The 21,641-nt window shown below is 38.8% G+C and overlaps 1 protein-coding gene across 1 annotated transcript; it reads right to left on the reverse strand.

The window, feature by feature from the left end:
• Positions 1–16,058: 16,058 nt before the first annotated feature.
• MSTN (myostatin) lies at positions 16,059–21,078 on the reverse strand. The gene is made up of 3 exons (XM_066553604.1): positions 20,706–21,078; positions 18,503–18,876; positions 16,059–16,439 (listed from the first exon to the last, which is right to left on the reverse strand). Exons 1-3 carry the CDS (start codon positions 21,076–21,078, stop codon positions 16,059–16,061), a joined length of 1,128 nt encoding a protein of 375 aa, XP_066409701.1.
• Positions 21,079–21,641: the final 563 nt, after the last annotated feature.

A 21,641-nucleotide genomic window follows, 5' to 3' on the forward strand; every position in this document is an offset into this window, starting at 1 on the left:
ACTCCATAAAAGTAGTAAGTTTTACCAATCTTGTCCTGATAAAGTCAGCCTTCATCTGTTTCAGACTCTTCTAACTATATTAAGACTAGCTATCAAATAAGAAGGAACGTGTTAAAGTCCTGTTCCTCTGAGGCTCAGGCAGTCCAATGCTGCTTCCCTTCAGCAGTTCCTTGGAGTTTTTTGGTTGTTGCTGTTTAGAATCAGATTTATACATGAAATTTTTACCTGTTGATGTAGAACTGTAGAAAGTATTTGTAGTCTGCTCTCTTCAGTCTTCAAATTGCACTGTTTTGTCTGAAGCTCAATGTAAAATGCCTTTGAATCCCATAGATGAGAGTCTGTGGGGAATAAATTTCATTTAGACTGAAACGTGTATCTACCTTCAAAATAAATTTGTGTATATTTGCAATGATCACCTACCTCTATCACCCACCCTGCCCCATCACCCCAATTAGGTGAAGAAAGATAGGTTAAAAAGTTTGTCTTGTTAAGAAAAAAAATAACCAATCAGCCAAACCTCCTGAAGTGCAGTTAAAGCTCTGCTACCCTTTTAAAGCAATAGGGAGGGCAAATAAGGTACAGTCACACCCAAAGGAATATTAATGTCAAGAAAATCTAATTGCAGGCACCTAGCAAATGTGCAGTTTATACAGATCAGTGTAAACAAAACATTTTCAAGACCAATTCCTCTATAATAATTTAGGTTTTTTCTTAGCACTTCCCATAAGAACAGGAGATATTCTGAAAAATTAAGGGAGATTAGATGGATCATAGTTGGTAAATGCTGGCTGGAATTGATCAGAATCTTCAGGTGAAATTCCTACATTTTCCTTATGGTCCAATTTGTTCCTCAAATAACCTCCCATCCTTGTTTGTTTGTTTGTTTGTTTCAGCAATGATGTCAATATTTTGGACAAAGCTTAGCAAATGAACTCTACCAGTTTTAAATTTTCCCAGTAGTTCCTTACATCATATCCTGGCTCTAAAATAACTAAATTTTGTCACCATGTTTGGTTTGTCCTTTTGATTTCAATTCCCAAGTTGTGTAACTGTCAAAACAGCTCAAGCCAGATTCAAACTTCAAGAACAATTGTGATAGTAAAAATGAGAAGAGGGATTAGTGAGTGTTGGCAGAAGTAAAACCATCCTTTGCTTTTATGCTTGTACTTGGAACAATACTTGTGTAAGTTACTGACACCGAGGAGTAAGATCAGGAGCAGCAGACAATCCTCAGGGATGAGGTTTCTGTTGGAAGGGGCACCTAAGAGAAGTTTGCTTATGTATGTTTGGTGTAGGTCAGCAGAAGAGTGGCTTCAAAGATCTTCAAGGAAATGTTAAATGAATGCATTTTAGGAGTTCTTTGAATCACAGAAGATTGGGTTTGCATGGTCTTGGTAGTGGGGGTGCTGCAGTGTCCTACTCTGATTTGACTGGTGATAACTTCAACTCATTTCCTCAAGTCCTGTCTGTTTTGCCTGTGATGGCAATGGGGGAGTGATCTCTTCCTGCCTTTCAGATAATGAACCTTTAATTATATTTTGTATTACATTTTGTCTACGCTGTCCAGATGAAGATGGGAGTGATAGAGCAGATTTGCTGGGCACTTGGCATCCAGCCAGGATCAACCCACCATGCTGATGCAGGAAAGCAAAATGGCAAGGGCCTTTGGGAGTTCCCTGTCATTGACAAAGTGAATATTTGGGGATTGAAGCAGGCATAAAGCAAAGTGAGTCTTGCATGAATGTATTTAATCAGATGTAGAGTCAAGGTAATGATGAATAATGCCTAAATACATTTGTAAACAGGTGCAAAACACTTTTCCCCTGCCTGGAGAGCTGCCACTGTCATATGATAGCTTAATATTTCAGCTAGAACTACAGCTGAAAGGCAATGATATTGAGTGGTTTTCATTATCCATTTGGTGTGGTTGAACTGAACATAGCCATGTAAAATAATACTAAAATAAACTCATCAAACAGACTTTGCAAAAAACTTTACAAAACTGATTTTTTTTTTCCTTTGTAAATATGTATATTTGTGGAAACCCCTCTAAAGAGCTCTGGGCTGCTGAATGGGTTTTCAGGTAATTTTTATAAAGCTGTTTAAAACTCTGAGCTACAGTTTTAAAAGGCTTTACTTGCCCCTGAATTTGTAGCTTCTGCTGCTTTTCCCATGTGCCAAGTGGAGTTTGGGAGTGGGTCACTCACCAGGGCAGTGTGGCAGCAGCTCATGATTGTGTTCTGGTATTGCTCTTACTGCACTGGGACTCTGGTGAAGATGCTGCATTAACTTTCAGCAGAGGTGCTGCTCCTAATATAGGACAGATAGGGACAATTGCTAGACTAAAGCTAATTACAAAATTAGGAATAATTTGTTTCAAACTACATTTCTTGGCTTCACTAGGTTCATGCTAAAGGTGTTCGATTTTGGTGAGATCATCATGTTGACTTGAGTGTTTGGGTTTTTTGTACCTTCCTTATATTCAGAGCATCTATTTTTATGATTGAGCATGTATAAGCCTTATACAAACCTGCACAGCAGAGATTGTGATATTCCTGAGGCTAGAAGAAAAGCAAGAACATCCCTGGTTAACTGAGGATAATTTTAACTTCAGTATAACTTCCATAAGCAAACTTGAATACAGCCACTTGGTTTAAACCTCTAAGAAAGGTTCTTAATAATAAATATTTTTTCTAGCCTTGGATTTTTGGACCTGGGAAACAGATGACTTTTCAAGTACTCAATATATGATATAGTTCAGATTTCCACCTATGTTTTTAGTTTCTTAGCTGTTTCTAAGTGTTTGGTTCAACATGTAACAATGTGAACAAATGAAATATAAACATAATCTTTAGAGTGCAGGATATTATCTTGCCTTGTCCAAGTTGTGTTTCTTCTTGAATAGTAGAATGTCAATCTGAGAAAGCAGAACATCAAAATACAACCAACCAATTATCCAGGTATTTAAAAAGCTGTACTTAATTTTGTAAAGCCAAACCTGTCAAAAAATCTTACGTTAATAACAGATAATTTATTACCTCAGAAAATCCATTCTGTATTTTAAATAGGATTACCACTGGATTCAGGAGGATGAAAACCACTGTTGAAATGTATCAGATTATTCATAGCCCATAGGGGAACTGTGCACCATGGAAAAGCAGGTGTCTCCTTTCATGAGGAAGGCTTCCCATTACAGTAATAGGATTCAGAAGGACACAGGGATCTTTGAAGAATCTTTCAAGTTTCTGCTTCCTGCCCCTCTAAATGTTTTTCAGCAAACTTTAGGAAGGATGAGGGAAAATTGTGTTTACTGGAGTTTTGTACTTGCATAGCAGAATTGCATTCTCTTTCAAGTGATTTTATTTTGGCAAGCTGCTTCTTTCTGCCGGTGATTTAAAAACTGATGTGGTTTAGTTTGGTTTTTTAGTGTCACTTTTTCATTATGCACAGAGTGTAGTGATAAAACCATGCAAACTTCTCCCAAGTTAACCATATTCAAATAATTTCAGTAGGTATTATATGAAGAAAAGCTAAAAGCAGTAGATCACTGTTGTCTTTCAGTGCTCAACATAAGACAAATTGTGTGTCTTTGTGGAAAGGCAACAATTACCAAACACTGCATGAAGGCTCTGGAGGAAGGCTAAGAAGCTGGCAACTGTCCAAAAACATTCCTGACTGCCCTTTAGGGTAGGTCATGGTGGGTGGGGGTGTGTTATCCATCCTTGTCCCATCAAGAGTTGATTCATATTTGCTAGATATTATTCCCTTTCTTCTGTATGTTATGTTTGAAAGTAATAATTCTTCCAGAATTAACACATGCCTTTCCTAAAACATTTGTCCACGTGCAGAGGTTATTCTGGAATGGCTCTCTGGTAATGTTTTATACTGAAGAAGTGCTAGCAGTTTGTCTTCTTGATGATAGCACTAATTCTCTGCCATTGGGAATTCACCTGCCACAGTGTTCTTGAAACAATGAGTTGTTTTTTTATCACCTGATAGGCTTTTAGTACTGGGATGAAAATTGAATTTCCAGTTGAATATAGGGTGGTAATCACCTGGTGACAAAGAGCTTGGAAAATGTCTGGTGCTCTGTGCTGTGAGATTAGGTGTCACAGCATTCTTGTGAGGTGATGTGAAATCTCCGAGGAAACACCCTGGCAGCTTTTTATCCAAATCACAGAGGAGTGTTCAGAAACAGAGCAAATCCTGGGGGAACCTTTGCAGTGATATGCTCAGGGTAGATGTAGCACTTCAAGGTACAGAATTGGGCTTACCCCTGCCGTGATTTATTTCAGGTTGCTTGTTTGGATCTTGGACTTCCACAGCTGGGGTCTCCATTGTGCACTGATGCATTGGCTCTACAGAATAGTTTAGCTGTGGTAAACTGTAATGATGGTGGAGGGAGGAAGAAAAAATGTTTAGGGTGTTTCAGTTTCCTACTGCTTTTGGAGTTCAGTTCACCTTCTGGAATAGTACTTTCAAAAGCAAACTCTATTTCCATTACTAGTGTATCCTCACTGAAAGGCTTAAAATATTCTAAACTCATTCAGTAGGACATTTCTTTTTTTCTCAAAGGCATTTGGTGGTGTTAGATCCTTCTGCTATAGGAGTGTGCACATTCAGTAAGGACCCTAATTTAATCCAGGAGTATAGAGCTAGTCAAAGCTCCCAAATCTAATATTTGCTCTTAGTGCATATTAGGAATTGGAGAAATTATTTAATATTTATATTTGTAGAATTTTCCATAATCTGAGTGTGTTGCATACCTTGCGGTGGGTTTACCCTGGCTGGATGCTGGGTGCCCATCAAATTCATTTGTCCCCTCATCTGGACAGGGGAGAGAAAATATAATAAAAGGCTCATGGGTTGGCACCAGGGCAGGGAGATCTCACAGCTATTAGAGTCACGGGCAAAACAGGATTTGATGAAATGAGTTGAATTTATCACCAATCAAATCACAATATGGTAATGAGAAATGAAAATAGATCCTAAAAGCACCTTTCCTCTGCTGTCCCTTCTTCACAGGCTCAACTTCTCTCCCAATTTTCTCTGCCTTTTTCCCCAGCAGTTCAGGGGGGTGAGCAATGAGGCTTGCAGTCAGTTCATCACATTACTCAGGAAAACATTGGGTGTATTACCTGAAATTGCAGGAAGATGAGGCTGTTTGTATCCCCCCCAGTGTCACAGTCACCCCAAAAGAGCGAGTCTGGAGCATGGATTAGCTTCTAACCCACCTTTCCCCATTCTATGGTCATGGTAGTTTTAAATGTTTTTATGATTTAGTCTTGAAGGTAGACTTTTGCATAGTTTTGGTTTAGGAGATAACTGGGAATTGAAGTGTGAATTAGGGTAACACAAAGGTTGGCTGCTTCAGATTTCATAACTCTACTGATGGGATTAAGAACAGCTATCGTAGCCAGAAGTACATTTCCAGATCTCAGCATTTCATACTGGGTTTCCTGAAAAGAGGAATGGAAAAATCTTTCAGAGACTGTACCATTAGTGTTGGATTGTCCTAATTTCATTGTGAAGTCTTCAGCTGGATATAGAAGCTCTTTCACAGTTCAATTTTTCATTAAGATTTTTTTTGTTTGCTCCATCTTCTGATTGGTGGTGTGTATTTGTATATACAATACACATTTAGGGAGGATGGACTTTCTGGTTACGTAATTTAAAATATATACATTAATCAAAATCTATATAGCTAATATTTTTTGTTTTCAGTGAGGAAATTATGAGGTTAACTACTGATAAAGGGATTAATATTGTTCAATCATCTGTGGTTTTTTGGGATTTTTTTAAATTGTGTTTCTGGTTTTTTGTATGGTACTTAATGTGGCTCTGCTACAATTACTACAAGCCATGAAGTTTGCTTTCAGCATCTGGCAACAGTCTGGGGGTTTTTGAGCAGTGGCATAGAAGACAACAGGGTATCCTTTTGTGAGAGTGCCCGTGTGTCCCAGTCTGTGGCAGTCAGAGTTCATGCTTGCAATGATATGAAAAATAGATTTTTGAAATACACAGCTAATTATGGTTTTGATTTAGGAGTAATCATTCCGGTATATCATAGACAGTTTTGGTGCAAATGTTAGTTTTAAGAGACAAACACATGTTAGAATTTTCTTCCAATATTTATTTCAATTGATGTGTCTTTCTCATTTCTTCATTTGTGTAGCATTAGTTCTGGTAACAGGAACATGGGGTTGTTGTGCTGCCCTTTTTTAGAGCAAGGCTGCCCTGTCCTGCTGAGTGAGGCCATGCATTAGCTGAGAAAAATCTGCTGTACTTCCCAAGGGTGCCAGGTCAACAGCCTCATGATAGGGTCACTTTGTGCATTGAACAACACAGGAGTAAAACTGTCAGAATTTTGTAGTCTTAAGTGTAATTTACTATAAATTATAGCCTGCTCTGTTGAACTCTCAAGTAGTAATGAAACTATGGAATAATGCTGAAGTCAAAGCTGTGTGTTAAAGCCACTTTCTCACCTAAAGGTTTATTCACGGTCAGATTGTCCTTTAAACACAAATATGTGAGATATAAAAAAGCATTCCAAATGTCCAACTAAAAATTTGCCTCTGAGCAGCCAAATTCCACTGTCTTCCTAACACTGAGAGTGGAACTTCTTTGTTGTTAACAGGTATAGCCAAAGGAAAAGGGGCTAAGACATACAATGAAAAAATCCAACAAGAAATTTAGGCTCCTGGTTTCTGAATAGCGGTCCAAATCAATGTTTGTGTGTTTCCATCCATTTGCTCATGTGGGTTTCCTGGTATTCCCAAAAAATTCCTGGGATAAAATACATCTATTTGTAATAATCTCTGTAGTTAAAGCAAACCATCACAATGGCAATATTCTCTTACATTCTTTCCACATATATAGAATAAAGATTGCTTGAGTATTTTAGCACAACTGAAACCTGGTATTTAAGACTTTTGTCTCACTTGTAAAATAATGGTCATGAAATTCAGATTCCAGTCCAGGATTTTCTTATTGAGTCCAAGGGTTTTTATTCATTATTTCCCTGTTTGGTTAAATATGACCATCTGGGCAGAGGGGAAAAAAAAGAATTTTTTTGTGACTTGTTTCAGTAGTAATGCCAATAATTCTTCCAGTTATTTAGGCTGGTCAAGCATTATTGGAAAAGGTTCAATATTTTTTAAAAATCCTTAAAGAATGTAATTATTTTTACAAAAAAAATTACTTCAGTTTCTTTATTGTCTGAAGTCCACACAGCTTACAGAGTTGGGGTGCTTGTTGGGGGTCTCATGATCTCCACCACTGAAGAATGGTGAGAGAAGATTTCAAAATTAATTGCAAAGCATGAAAATAATATTCCTCCTCCACCCTGCTGAATGAGGCCGTGCCATTCTCCCATTACCTCAAGTACTATCTAATTATTTATCCACATTAGGTGGTAGTACTTTATTAGGAGAGTTCTCCCATAGCTTGAGAGTGCATTCATCCAGAAGAAAAGAAATACAGAATTTAGAAGGCTTCCCCATACTTAAAAGAACCTAAACAAAGAGAAAAGCAAACAGAAATGTATTTCTCTATGGAATACAAGTTTAAAGTGAGATGCTTCAGTGCAGTCAGAGAAGCAGTGGAACAGGAGCTTTTCAGATCCAGCAAACACTTTTCTGTCATCATGGTGGCGATAATCAAAAATATTGGCAATTCAAGGTGCCTGATTCTGATGTCCATGTTGATGCCACAGAATCTTATTTTTGCTAAAGCTTTTCCTCTGTTATTCTGCCTCCCTCATTTCCTTTGCCCCTACTGTGTCAGTCACAGAATCACAGAATGCCTTGGGACAGAGCAGGTACCCTGAGTCACTATGTTCTTACCGAGGCATGAATAGCAGTGCCAGCAAAAAGTCCCAGCCATCCTCCAGAAATCTCTAGGATTGCTGGTGCCCTGCTGCACTGCCTTTCCTGCAGGTGCTGGGGGTGGTTAAAGTTCCCATGTTAACCTGGAATTGTGAAGTTTCATCTCGTTCTTTAAAGGAGGCTTCCTGATTTCCTGCTTAGATGTTCCATAACAGATACCTATGATGTCTCCCTTGGTGGGGACATCAGTTTGATCCCAGTGGCTCTGCAAATGCCTGGAAAATCCCAGTTCCTTCTGCCTGTGTATGACTTTGTGTTTTGGCACTTGTTGTGAAAATGCAGTGTCAGGTACAGCTACAAGAACTCAGTCTCATGTGGCACAGCATTCCACCCTCCCTGTGGAAGGGAATCATGGGCATGCTCTAATATGGATAACTTCCAAATTGTGGTATAAGCAAGCTGTGGGTGAGCTGCAGACGTTGGTGTTTGCTGTAAGCTGGTGGAGAATGTGTTGCTAAATCTCTGAGTGAGATCCATGGCAACGCTGCCAAGGAACAATTGGCTTCCAAACCAGAATTAGGGTCCGTGGGAGCGGATCTGGAAAAGCCTCATGAAGGCTGCGTGGCCAAAACTGAGTAATTGCATTTTGTTGTAACTAAGCTCCTTCTTAATCATAGTCAAGAGAAATTTGTGGAATCAATTTTCAGTTGTTTTTCTGCTGAAGACCTGAAACTCAGCCATGTCCAACCCAAACAATGGGTGCTGAGGATTGCACTGTGCCTTCTATAGACACAATTTTTATTTTATCCGTGAGGATTGTCATTCGTGTTCACATGGTAGTAGCAATTACTACAACTCTGTTCAGATGAGAGGTCTTGTACAAGTGCAGTGGGTGTAAAGAAGTGAGCAGTCAAGGACAGCTACAGATTTCTGAAGCATTTTGTTAAGGCCAGTAGTCTTCACATGAGTACATTGATAAAGGCAAGGCATTAGGGGTATCACTGTGATGAAAAGAAAGTTGTGGTAAAAGGTCCCACTTGGTGTAGGATCCATTTCCAGAGCAATACCCTGCTAAAATAATGATTAAGATGGAAAAGTGCTTTTTTGAAAAAATACCTTTTCTAGTTTTTTAAAATGTTCCTAGGATTGTAATTTTAAAATATAAATCAGTACATTCATCCCTAAGGGGATAGTCAGCTTTGGGCTTATAATTTTGTAGTAACTAGAGCTTGTGTCTAGATCTGTGTTGGTTGAAAAGTTGAGACAGTTGTTTGGGAATAAGAGTAAGATGCTCTTGGAAAACAGAGGAGAGTTCTGTGAGGATGCTTTAGTAGTATTCCCAGGTTTGGTAAGGTATTGGAGAACTGAAAATACACAGTACAAAGAAATTGTGCAGCAGTACAAAATAATAAATAAGTCACAAGCTATTAAAAAAAAACCAAGGCAGGTATGCTGAGACTATTTCGGAGATAACACAGTGGCCTCAAAAGAGAATATTTTGAGTAGCTGCCTTTTCTATCTTCTTAGGCAAATGGTGTAATTGTAAATGGGATGGTATCAAAAACCATGGTAGCAAAAACCAGGTTCAATAAATATTATTAGTTTGATTTATCAAGTGTGTTGGTGATGTTGATACATGGTGTTGTGAGGACTCAGGTCTGTAAGATCTGACTGCAGGTCAGAGTATAAAATTCTGATGCTGCAGCTGCATGTCATGATATGATGAGAGGAACACTTCTGCCTTGGGGAAAAGCCCAGTTTTAGGGTGCTCTTAGAATAAGTCCTTTCTAGAAGGAAAAGACTCAGTTATGATGAAGTTATTCTGTTTGTCAGAATGACCCATCTTCTTTGGTACCTCTGGGCTCACAGTGATCATGAGTGGAATCCTGTGAGATTTGTTGTCCCACCCCACGGCGGGTGAGCAGCACAGTGAGCAGAGAGCTCATAGTGGTGGTAGGTGTCACCTACAGCAGAGAAGCCATGGGCATTTTGCCCTGGACCAGCACCTAGGCCGAGCTTTCCCACATGACAGCAGCATACAGTAGGCAGCTGAGCTCAGCCTGAAGGCATGTGTTTGACGTGCCTCCCGCTCCTCCGACCACCTGGCGCTGCAACCTGATGCCATAATGCGTGACAGCCAGGTGTTCGCTCTGCTGCTTCGGTGGCAGCGCTGCCGGGTTTGAGGGATAACAACGGGGGAAAATGATGGGGAAAATATTAGTAGGAGAGATGATTGCTGTTTGGAATCAGAATAAACCTCTTCTTCAAATGCACAGATGATAAAGAGTAAAGAAAATCTTTGCTCTTCATGCTGTTGTGTATGGTGCTTAAGAATGCCTAATTGGATGCCACAAAGTGCCCTGAAATAATGCTCAAATTCCCGGATACTATGGCTTGGTTCGAGGGTAGTTGCTCCTCTCCTAGGTAAAAAACTAATAAGGATTTCTGCAGAAAGAGTGCATGAATTATGAACCTTATCTGCAGCTATTAGCCAAGTTATGAGTAATTATATTTCAGATAGCTACATATTCAAATTATGATGAAACAGATTATACTAAAGTTAGATTTGCTGTGAAACATCTTTTAATTTTGGCAAAGAGCAGACCTTTTCATGTTAAGCATTCTTAAGATAGAGGAGTAAAAGTTTAGCAAATGCCTTCAATATCATCCTGGATTTGGGAAGATAAAATCTTTCTTGCTGCCTTGGTTACATCCCTTAAATTATTTAACTGCTTTAAATTTCACATTTTTATTGTACTCAGCTCCTTGAAATGCATAGAAGCAGACCACTGTTAGCACATGACTGCTTTACAATGACTGTTACACCTTACATGATTTCAGTATATTGTCCTGTTTGTGTTGCAGCTGTCTCCCAAACTGCTTTTTTTTAAACTTAATAGAAGCTGTTTACGATCCATAATGCTTTCCCAGGTATTCCTCCCTTACCATCATAACCTTTAAGTGCTCCTGGTAATTTTACTGGTGAAACATGGAACATAATGCCCAAACCAAGCCTTTTTATTCTTTCCTAACTAGAGTTGCTAACAAGATCTCACCCAAGGCCATACAGGCTTCATCAGGAGTAACAGGAAAGGAAGTGCAGAGCCAGGGCTTGTTCCTCTGCCTTTCCACAGGTGGAATTCATTCAAGGTGAATGCTCTCAGCTCTTGAGGGATTCTCTTGTACAGAAGTAGTATGATAAATATAATGGAAAAGCTACAGGTTTGAAATGTAACTTGGTTATTGACTTGTAGGTGAAAGGCATTTCTGTGGGGAGAAATTGCAACAGCTTTTAGGACCACTGACTACTTTTGATTCATAATAAGATTTAGAGCACAGAGTCTCTAGGAACACCAGTTCAAGATCACAAGCTGACTCATGGACACTAAGCTATTTTTTATTTTCTGAAAGCACTGCTTTGAAAGCATGTATAGTGGGAGAGTTACGTCCATAAGGAAAGGAACAGTTCTTCCTGTACCCTCAGAGAGCCTTAGTGGCTAAGGCTGGTGAGAATTAGCCAGACTTACACCCAAAATGCTGCAAGGCTTGTTGCTGATCTTGATACCTCATCTACAGAGGGCTTCATTACTTGTTCTCATCTATATTCTGGAGCAATAAAAACAGGCAGTTTTTTTGTTTTATAGTCACTGTAGTAGTTCTTCATTCCTCAAATTCACTGCCTAGCCACCAAAGAGAATAATTCTGTTTAATTTATCAATGCACCTAGTAATTAATTGGAGTCATTCACTGTTAAATGAGCTGTACATTTGCACTTCTCCATTTTCTTTTTTGTTTTGCAAGATTACTACAACAGATGTTAGCACTATCACTTTTTTTTTTTGAGATTATTTAGAAGTAGCCAAGAGTGAACAGAGCTGTACTTCTTGCCTATTCAAATTTAGAAATTGGCCTGCAGCCCTAACTTTTTCCTTTGAATCTTGTCAGGGCTTTTATAAACTTAATGGGAGAATTGGAGGTTTAGTGTTTCCAGAGTTGTTAACATTTTATTTTTATGGATTCAAACATGTTACACTTGCATTTCAAGCTAGAGTTGTAGTCTTACTTCTTGCCGGGGAAGACTTGACAGAAAAGCAGATGCAGTTGCATTACTGGTTTCATTGCTGGTGTTAAATCAGTGTATAGATACCTACTTGCTGCAGTTAACATTGTTGGGAGCAAGCTCAAGTGGAAGTACAGAGCTAACTTGAGTCAGTTAAAACACATCCCTAAGGTTCTTCCTGACAATTTTGCTAAGTTACATAGGTACAGGATTGTTTGTAAAGCTTCTAGCTTGTGCCTCCCATTATGTACTGTTTCCTAACTTATTTTTACTGCAAGGTACTAACTTTATAAGTTGAGGTAGGATATTTTGGTTTTTAAGTTTGTCCACCCAATGCTTCAGATTATAATAACCTGCTTTGTTATATTGCAGCTTTAACAAAATCTATCTGCCTGGACTGAGCTGTCCAAACCTAATCTCAAGCAGATTTATTTTTTGAGACGTTCAGCCAAAATAGGTCATTCGCATCTAAGGTCTGAATTAAAAAGAAACCACACAAAAAAACCTTCAAAAACCCCCAAATGCCCAATGAACAACCACAAACTCCAAACCTAGACTCCACAGAATTGAGGAAAAAGCTACCTAAAGCTATGAATGGATTTGGCCTTTAGCTCTTCCTTTGAAATCTGCTCATATTTAGCAAAACAGCCCATCTGTGAAAAGTTGCAGTGCATTTACACTCAGTGGTGATGACTTCTGTGTTCAGCTGTTAAATTCCCCACAGGCTCTGTTGAGCACATTGGAAGGTTTCTCCCCTAACCACAGCTTCCAGCAGGAGCAGGATGCACTGGATCTGCTTAAGGTACAGGAGGGGGCGGTACTGCAGGGGGCTGTTCCCCCTGCAAAAGGGGCTCTAGGGCAAGAGTCTGGGGTGGGATGGGATGGGAGATGCTGTGTGAAATGGGAGGGGAATTGCTACTCGAGTTACAGTGTAACTGAAACTGGGTAGGAGGTTGGGGTCAAACAGCCCTGGAAAAGGACTGGCTTATGTTGGGAGAGAAAGGGCTGGGCAGCAGAGCCAAGGGGAAGAACTGGAGCAGTATAGAGATGAGGAACTGCCCTGTTGCAGGTGTGCATGTGCATCTTGGGGCACTTGGACACTGCCTTGGAAAGATGGACTCTACCTGGTTCATTCCTCTTGGGATTCTTAGGATGCCAGGCAAGGAAATGATGCTGTTTCTGACACATCATCCCTCACTGGATATTTTCATTATTCTGAATACACAGCTTAGCAGTGAGGTTTGAAAGCTGTACAAAGTATTCACAAATGCTGCTGAAGTCTCAGACCTGAGCCTTGCAAATAAAAGGATGTAACAATACGAACAGAAGGAATAATTGACATATCTTAAAGTGATTGTCAATAAACACATTAATAATGAGCTATTCAGCAGCTAAATCCACAAGATCAAAGCCCACAGCATGTTCCATGAGTAGCCACTTATCTGTAAGGTCAATATTAAATCTCGGGAGCCATAATTGCTCTATGATCATTTCAAGTTTGGCAAAATATAAAAGACACATACTGCATAAAATTTACATGGAATAGAATTTGTCTGAGTATCAAGATGGGGTGCCGGTTGGAGTAGATGCTTTTTGGAATTCATACTACTTCTTTTCTTGCTTTAATTTTGCTTTAATTGATTCCAGGAATAAAAAATTCCATCACTTTTGTACTGCCTTTGTGCAGGGTACAGTTATTACCTGGCAGCTAATGATGTCACTTGTGTGGAGGTAAATGAATTTGCATTATGAATAATTTGCATATCATGAGTAAAAACAATCCTGCAGGTGTTGTGACTGGACTTTGGTGCAGACTGGGAATATGTTTTGTTCCCTATCTGCAAAATCCACGCTGCTGCATCTCTGCAGCTGTTGCTATATGAACTGGCCCAATTAAAGCAGTGAATGTTTAGCTACAGGGTATATGGAAGTTAATTGGAAGTCTCTGAATGGTTTAAGAGCCTCATGCAAGGAGATGCTGTTGATAGTTCACATGAGCAGGATGGCACTGCTTGGTGCCTGAATGTCACGAGTTAAAAGTCAGAGGGCAAAAGGTTGCTCTCTGTTAAAGCCAGTGGAAGTTTTGCCATTGACTTTAACAAACAGAGGATTTCTCCCTTACTTCTGTAACTTTGTTTAGGAGGGGAATTGCGTTGTACTTCTAATTCTTGTGGCTTCACTGAGAGTCTGTATTCCAAAAGCTTTCAGATTTTTTATTTAGTCTGATGGTGTTTTGTGGGAAACTAAATTGAAAGTGTATTTAAGGGCCCCAGGGACCTGCTCTGGTGAACTGTATCGGGAGAAGCTGAACATCTGCTTGATGCCTGGACACAGCTTTAGCAGAACTCCTAATCATTCAAAAGAAATTGCAGAAAATCTGTTTGCTTTTAAATTTCAAACCTCATCACTCAAGCTTTAAGTTTTAATGTCCTTACATACAAATTTTTTTAAAAGTAAAAAAAAAAATCAATACAAAATATTTACCACCAAGGCAGAAAATATATAAAAGAGGAAGGGAAGAAAATCAAGCAGTTTTGCAATTTTAGGGTGGTTTTACACAAAGGAAAATTCAAAACTGATTTATGAAATATAACAAAAACGTGCATCATACTAACATGAAGGTGTTTTAACAGTGATTGTGTTGTCTTAACAAACACCTGGTTTATCAGTTCTATTTCACATGTGAAATAAAATGGACTTTATAGTAAATAGATCTTTTTAATTTCAATTAACAATTTTTTACTATGAGGAAAATGTACAGAATTTGTGTGGAAATCCATGTACTATGTTTACTCAAATACAGAAAATACTTTGCTGCAAACTTTTAAATATAATAAAATGCATTTAATAGCAATCTTTTGTGATATCATTATTATTTATGAACATAACATTCAAAATATGGAAATTCAGTTGTGGATCAAAATGACCATAAAAACAGTAACCCAAAGAACCTTATAAACATGTCAACAGCCATCATTTATCCTAGATGGCTCATACCAATGTAAAAAACATATAAAATGTAGAATAATTCTCAACATATGGATTACTTTGTTGCATTGTTCCTACATATTATTTGTGTTAAAATCCAGAAAATTTGTTATGAAGAGAATATTGGGGTTTGTTTATTAAACTAAAGTACAGGTTAAAGCCATTCTTTTCTTCGTGATGAACATATACCAACAGTGACTAAAAAATAAACATTTATTTACAAAATATTGATGCATACATATTACACAAGTCAGTTATATCAAAGTGGTTTTTAAACAATATCTGTAGCAACCAACTATTTGCATTGGTTTACCATAGTGCAAACGGTAATGTTGCAAAGGCAGGTTAAAATGTGGGATTGCAATTTGAATGTTGATTTCTCTGCTGCCTTCTGTTTTTCTATGTCTAGAAAAGTATTCCTTTTCATTTAAAAAATATCTATTTCTTGAGAATGTTGAATAGTGTACCTGAGGATAGGGAAAATTCGTTATTAAGCCTAAATTCTTTCACTTATATAACTATCTTTCTATTTATTCAGCCTGCTTACGTAGCACCATTGCCATTGATTACTAACATACTAATGAGAAAAAGGAATGGAAACACGCTAAATACACTATGCCATCCCTAATTTCAGGGTTTGTCCATTTGCGTGGAATTTCATCTGATAAATTTCACAAGTCTGCACTATATATTCAAGTGTTTAAGGATGATTCTGGTGGTATTGTGTAGTGGTGTATATGTTACCGGTATATATGTTCCTGTAAATATGATACTAAGTGAAGCTGTGAAGAAAGGAACCTAAAAGCCTGCTCCTTCTGTCCTCAGGTGAGAAGGAGCTTGCTTTTGATTACCAATGTGTACTGAAACCTGCATATAAATTTGCATCCAAATGACTGAATATTGATTCCCTCATAATGTAAGAACTTTGTGGATTAAATCCGGTAATTTTGATTGTAGCTTTTCTCTTTTGCTGGCTCACAAGCAGCCATCAGGTTGTCCTTTAGTTCACGTTCTGTAACTGCTGCTGGTAGCACGCAGGAGGTCGGCAATGCCTTGTGTACGTGACTTCACAGTTTGAGAGAATGGTGAGGGGGTATAATTTTTCTATTTTTCTCTTTTTTTTTTTTTTCCTTTTTATTTGGTAGCTTCCATGATGTGTGAAGCAGTGGGATCTGGTGAGGATCTCATGAGCACCCGCAGCGATCTACAACCATGGCTGGTATCTTGCCGTAGATGATTTGTTCTTTGCCGTTGAAGTACAGCATGTTGATGGGGGACATCTTGGTGGGCGTGCAGCAAGGGCCTGCCGAGCCCCTGGGGTTGGCTTGGTGCACCAGGTGGGTGTGCGGGTACTTTTGTAAAAACACAAATTCACATTCTCCGGAGCAGTAGTTGGCTTTGTATCGTTTAGGAGCGATAATCCAATCCCAGCCAAAAGCTTCAAAATCCACCGTCAGCGGGTAGCGGCAACATCGGGATTCTGTCGAGTGCTCGTCACAGTCGAGACCGAAATCTCTGCGGGACCGTTTTGGTGTGTCTGTAACTCTGACCTCTAAAAATGGGTTCTGTGAGAAGAGGAGAAGGAATTGGAATCATTTCTGAGGTAAGCCCAAGTTCACTAAAAACATGCAAACAATATTTCAGATGTAGATGTATCAAATTGATATTCTGAAGTGATGTTTGCAAACAAAATTTGACCTGCAATTCTCTTATAGTTCTCTCTGCATTTCCCTGCTGTTTCTCTATACAGAGCTTTAATATCTGAGTATTTGTCCCTGAAATCACCACTGTCTCAGTGCTTACATTGTTTAACTGCTGTAAGAACATTTCAGAAATTTGGAGGATGCTGGATTTTTACTTTTGATGTGGATTTTTTTTACTTTGTTTTAAACTCCATAATAAGAGCTGTTGTGAGTCCTTCTGAAATTCCCTTCCTAAAAATCATATTGAATTCAGGCTTTCTGGATATCAAGGAAAGTTTTTTTGTCCAGACCAAGGAGGACAAAAGTTGCTCCTCTATTGCTGCCATACTTGAATGACTCTATGACTGAATGAATTTGGAGGGGCAGCTAAATATTTTAACTCCTGGAAGAGTCCTGTGGCCAGGAATGTACTTTTGGCAGATCCCTGAGCCACATGCCTCCTACGGAAGGTGTGTTTCCACAGTCACCAACTGGGACTAGAAGGAAATTGCAACCCCCAGAATTGCAAATTCAGTTCCCAAAGTTGCTGCCTTCCACACACTGATTTCTGCCCCGTGAGTTGGTTCAGCACTGATGGGACCATCCCATGGAGACCATTTCTCAGGAATAACAGCCCAGCTAACTTTGTTACGCAGGTTTCCCTCTCAAGCTGTTTCCCTGTGAGCTGTGGAGCTGCTGGAAGTGCCATTTCCAAAGGTAAATTATATAGGGAGGTGTTTGGTGAGAGGAGCACCCCTGTACTGGGAGCTGCTGGAGAGGAGCTGGGGGGAAGAGAGATTTCCTCTCCCATTATCAGCTGTGCCTCTAACCCTGCTCTGCCACTGAAATGTTTATTTATAAATTATGATAGCCATGGGTTAGTATGTATCATCATCTGAATGGATGGAGGTGGTGAGGACATTCCTGATCATGATATCCAGCTGGCCTGTTCCAAATACAGGAGATCCACATTTATATTGGATGTATAATTAAGATATCTCAGAGTTTTTCTTTTAAACACTTATTATATTATACTGCTGTGAAGTTAAATGTTGCATAAATATGGTTGGACACCATGATCTTCTCCAACCTAAATTTTTCTGTTTCAATGATCAAGAGATCCATCTACTACACAGAAGTAGAATAATATTCTTCATACTTTATGCAAAAGGAGGTATCACTTGGTTGTGATAAGTATAGAAATTTGTATAGGTTGTAGATGAATAGTGATTACAGAAACAAATAGCAAGGGAAATGCTGTAGTTTCAGGTTTATTTCAGGTGTACTTGTAGGTACGTTTCAGATTTAATTTGTTCATCTCTTCTTATAGAAACAAACCACTTTGTGAACTTTCTTATCATCACGACTCAATTATTGTATCAAGCAGAATTTCTCTATTCAGATGCTTCTAATTGGTAGAATGATACACTCTACCAAATACTGAAAGGTAAAGAACTTAATATTATGAAGAAGATCTGTTCTCACCTTCATAAAGAGATATTTTTTGTTGTTAATAGATAATATATGCATAGAGAGTATGTAGGAACTCCCTTGCCTCTCAGCAATATTGGAGGAATCTTTCCTAACCAGTGAAAGACTCTAAGGACTTTTCTTTATGTGAAATAGCTGCTTATCAAGCAGTATTTGTTCTCAAAATTGAAAACAATGTAACTTTGATAGCATCATCTATCAGTAATTGCCAAAACCTTTTCTAGTTAATGCCTTGCTATGTCTCTCTGAAATACTGCAATTTCTCTCAATTTTTTAGATAGGGAAACAGAGGCAGAGGAAAGCTGTTGATTTTTGGCATGATCAGAGAGCAAAGAATGAAAGAATTGGGTACACAGAACTTTTGTCTTCCTCTTCCTAAACAATGCATCCATTTTATCTTTAAAACAGAGTTTAAATGCTTTTCAATGAAATGGGATTTTTCTAAATAGACTTACCAATCCATCTTCCCCTGGTCCTGGGAAAGTTACAGCGAGATTCCGTCCGTTCTCATCAAAAGCTTTTATTTCGATGCCTAAATTGGATTCAGGCTGTTTGAGCCAATTTTGCAACACTGTCTTCACATCAATACTCTGCCAAATACCGGTGCCTGGGTTCATGTCAAGTTTCAAAGATCGAATTCCAGTATATCTTGTGCCATCTTTCATGGGCTTAATAAGTCTCAGGATCTGCACAAACACCGTTGTAGGTTTTTGGACTTGCCTCAAGTATATCCACAATTGTGCCTTTACTACTTTGTTATATTGTATTTTAGAGCTAAACTTAAAGAAGCAACATTTTGGTTTTCCCTCCATTTGTACAAGAAAATCAGCTATAAATGAATGGAAAGAACAGATTACTGAACAGGGAACAAGAAAAAACGCAAATATAAACCTGACTATTTTTTTCAGACTGTATAAAAATATTACAATACGTTATAAAGAGTATCAGTAACAAAGTGGATTTAACTTAATTCATTTTCTATGGTTTACACACTACAGAAACTTTAATGGATGTCAACAAAATTACTCTATCACCTACTACCAATTCACTTCTGCTGGTCACCTCCTGAGGACCTTCATAAAGCATGCAGAATAGCAACTTTGCATAAGCTGACTCAACATGTGTGTGGTGATCCAGCTATTTCTAATTTACTCAAATGCCTCAGCCTGCTGCAGACTTTACAGCCCTGGGCAAACTGCACAAACACTTACATTTCTCTTCTCAGTGGGAAGAAAATAATTGAGGGGATTAATATAAGGATCATTTTGTTTTCATTTGAATAATATTAGAGGAAAGTCACGTGCAGTGCTGCGTTCCTCCTTCCTGTAGCCTACGATGCAGCTGTCATACCTAGTCATGGCAATATCTTTCCATGCCAGGATAAAATGGGTCGTACTAATCCTAAATGGTGCAGGACTTTAACGTTCATAAATCTCATCACTTAAGATACCTGTCTCTTTAGTGCATTTAAAATAGCTCAGGGGCTTTTTATAAGTAGGAAATGAACTCAGAGCAGTGAAATACAACGACTTTTCTTCAGTCACTGTAAATGTATAGCTGTTTGATTAAAAATAGTTATAAACCCTAGAACATAAAAGTCTGGAATAAAAATGCAGGCAGACCTCAGCTCTCAGCTTTGTTATAAGGCTGCAGTAAAATAATGCTATTAAGTGTCATCTTAATAATTACTAAGTTGAAAAATTTCACTGAAAAATTTACTTTTTCATCTGTGGGTTCATTTTTAGCTGGTGAGAGCAGCAGATATTATTCTAGTCTGCATATCACAATGATATCTGTAACTGCTAACATGCCTTATATGTCCTGTCATATTTTTCCTTTTTGACATCATATTCATAAGTGTTATTTAAAAAAACAGCTGCCATAGTCGAATACTTTAGCTGATGAAGAACATAAGATACTACAGTATTAGCTGTGCAAAAGATACTTGATAGGAGGCATAGCAGATGTTTAGCACTCAGAAGACAACTCAGAATCTGCTCATTCAGTAAATGCCTTCATTCTTCCTTGGCACGATTACATGAGCTGATTGCTATAGCACGGACATTTTTACATTTAATCTGTTACACACATATTTGCTTTAAATATATAGTTTTAACTCTGAGGTGGGTGGTGCTAGTTTATGGGATCAGCAAAGAGGCAAGAATTTAACTCTCTGCTTGCACTTGCTGTAGCATGTTGCAGCTAGGTAGGTGTAGTGCTCTAAGCTGCATTTCTGTTGATTTCTATTCCTTCTAAAAATACTGGCCAGTGAAACCTCCCTCACAAAAATTTAGTTCTCTCATTATCTGCACTTGTACTTTATATTTGCGAGAGGAAATGCCCCGAGTGCTGCAGATAACGAAGTTGACTGAACTGCAGATCTCCCTTTGCTTTCTAAGGCAATGGGCAAATCCTAAGTGCTACAGGGCACACACATTATAAGGAGCCGAAAACCGAACAGTAAAACAAAGGATTGCCACACGGCCATCTGAACCTGGCTCAAATTCTTTAGAAATAACGCTCTCCTCCCTCCCTCCCTCCAGCAGACTTCAGCCAGCAGCCTGTTGGGAGAGCCTGAGGAGGAGTTGTGTGCCTCTACAGCAGGGAGACAACTCTCTCAGAGGAGCAGTGGGAGGCGAAAGAAGCAGGGTTACTTACACTCTGTAGGCATTGTGATAATCGTTTCGGTGGTGGCATGATAGTCATCATCTTCCAAAGAGCCATCGCTACTGTCATCTCTCTGCACATCATACTGATCAATCAGTTCCTGCAGTGGAGGAGCCTTGGGTAAAAGTTGTTTAATAACATCCCTGCTAATGTTAGGAGCTTGTTCCAGACGCAGTTTGCTGAGGATTTGAATTTTTATGGCTTCTATTCTGGAAGATTTTGTATTCTGTCTCCACATACAAGCATTGCACAGTCCGTCCTTTTCAGCGTTCTCTGTGGGCTGACTACTGTCATCAAGAGCCACCGGATCAACTGCAATCAGCATGAACAGGTAAATAGAAGCATAGAGCACTAGCTTTTGCATGATCTCACATTCAGTGCAGCACTTTTGCCTTCTTTTTTTTCCCCCTCCCCCTTTCCCTTTCAGTACTAAACAGATCCGTGAAAGCAAATGCAATCTGAGAGAAGCTTGCCACACTGGTGTACCTTATATATTCCAAGGGGGGCTTTTTATACTCCAACTTTGATTAGGCTCATGTCGTCAAACCCGACGATTGGTTGCTGTCCCAACAATGAATCTGGCTGTCAGAGGGTAAAGCCCTGTCGATCACAAGTCACTAGACAGCGTTTAGTTACAGCCAAGGGTGAACTGATTTATCTGGGTACTTCGCAGAGGATATGCCTTCACATTCTGAAAGGATATATTTCCAAGTATTGTGGGCAGCAGTACTGAAAGACAGCACTGTCATTCTTAAATATTATACCAACTGTATACTTGTACTATGAATCAAGAGAAACCTTGCTCTAAACTTGCTTTAGGCTTCTACCAATCTTTCTGACTTGAAAGTTTGTTCTATTTACAAGAAAATCCTGAGAGATTACTTTTAGCAGGCAGGAAAATTATACTTTAGAAATGGATTGCAATGA

The sequence above is a fragment of the Molothrus aeneus genome, chromosome 7, assembly GCF_037042795.1.
Source record: "Molothrus aeneus isolate 106 chromosome 7, BPBGC_Maene_1.0, whole genome shotgun sequence".
NCBI classification, from domain to species: domain Eukaryota; kingdom Metazoa; phylum Chordata; class Aves; order Passeriformes; family Icteridae; genus Molothrus; species Molothrus aeneus.

Excerpts from the sequence above, each read along its gene's own strand:
- MSTN (XM_066553604.1), bottom strand. The coding sequence starts at position 21,078 with ATGCAAAAGCTAGTGCTCTATGCTTCTATTTACCTGTTCATGCTGATT. Across the intron at positions 18,877-20,705 it reads TATCACAATGCCTACAGAGT|CTGATTTTCTTGTACAAATG; the intron begins GTAAGTAACCCT and ends ATTCATTTATAG. Across the intron at positions 16,440-18,502 it reads GACCAGGGGAAGATGGATTG|AACCCATTTTTAGAGGTCAG; the intron begins GTAAGTCTATTT and ends CTCTTCTCACAG.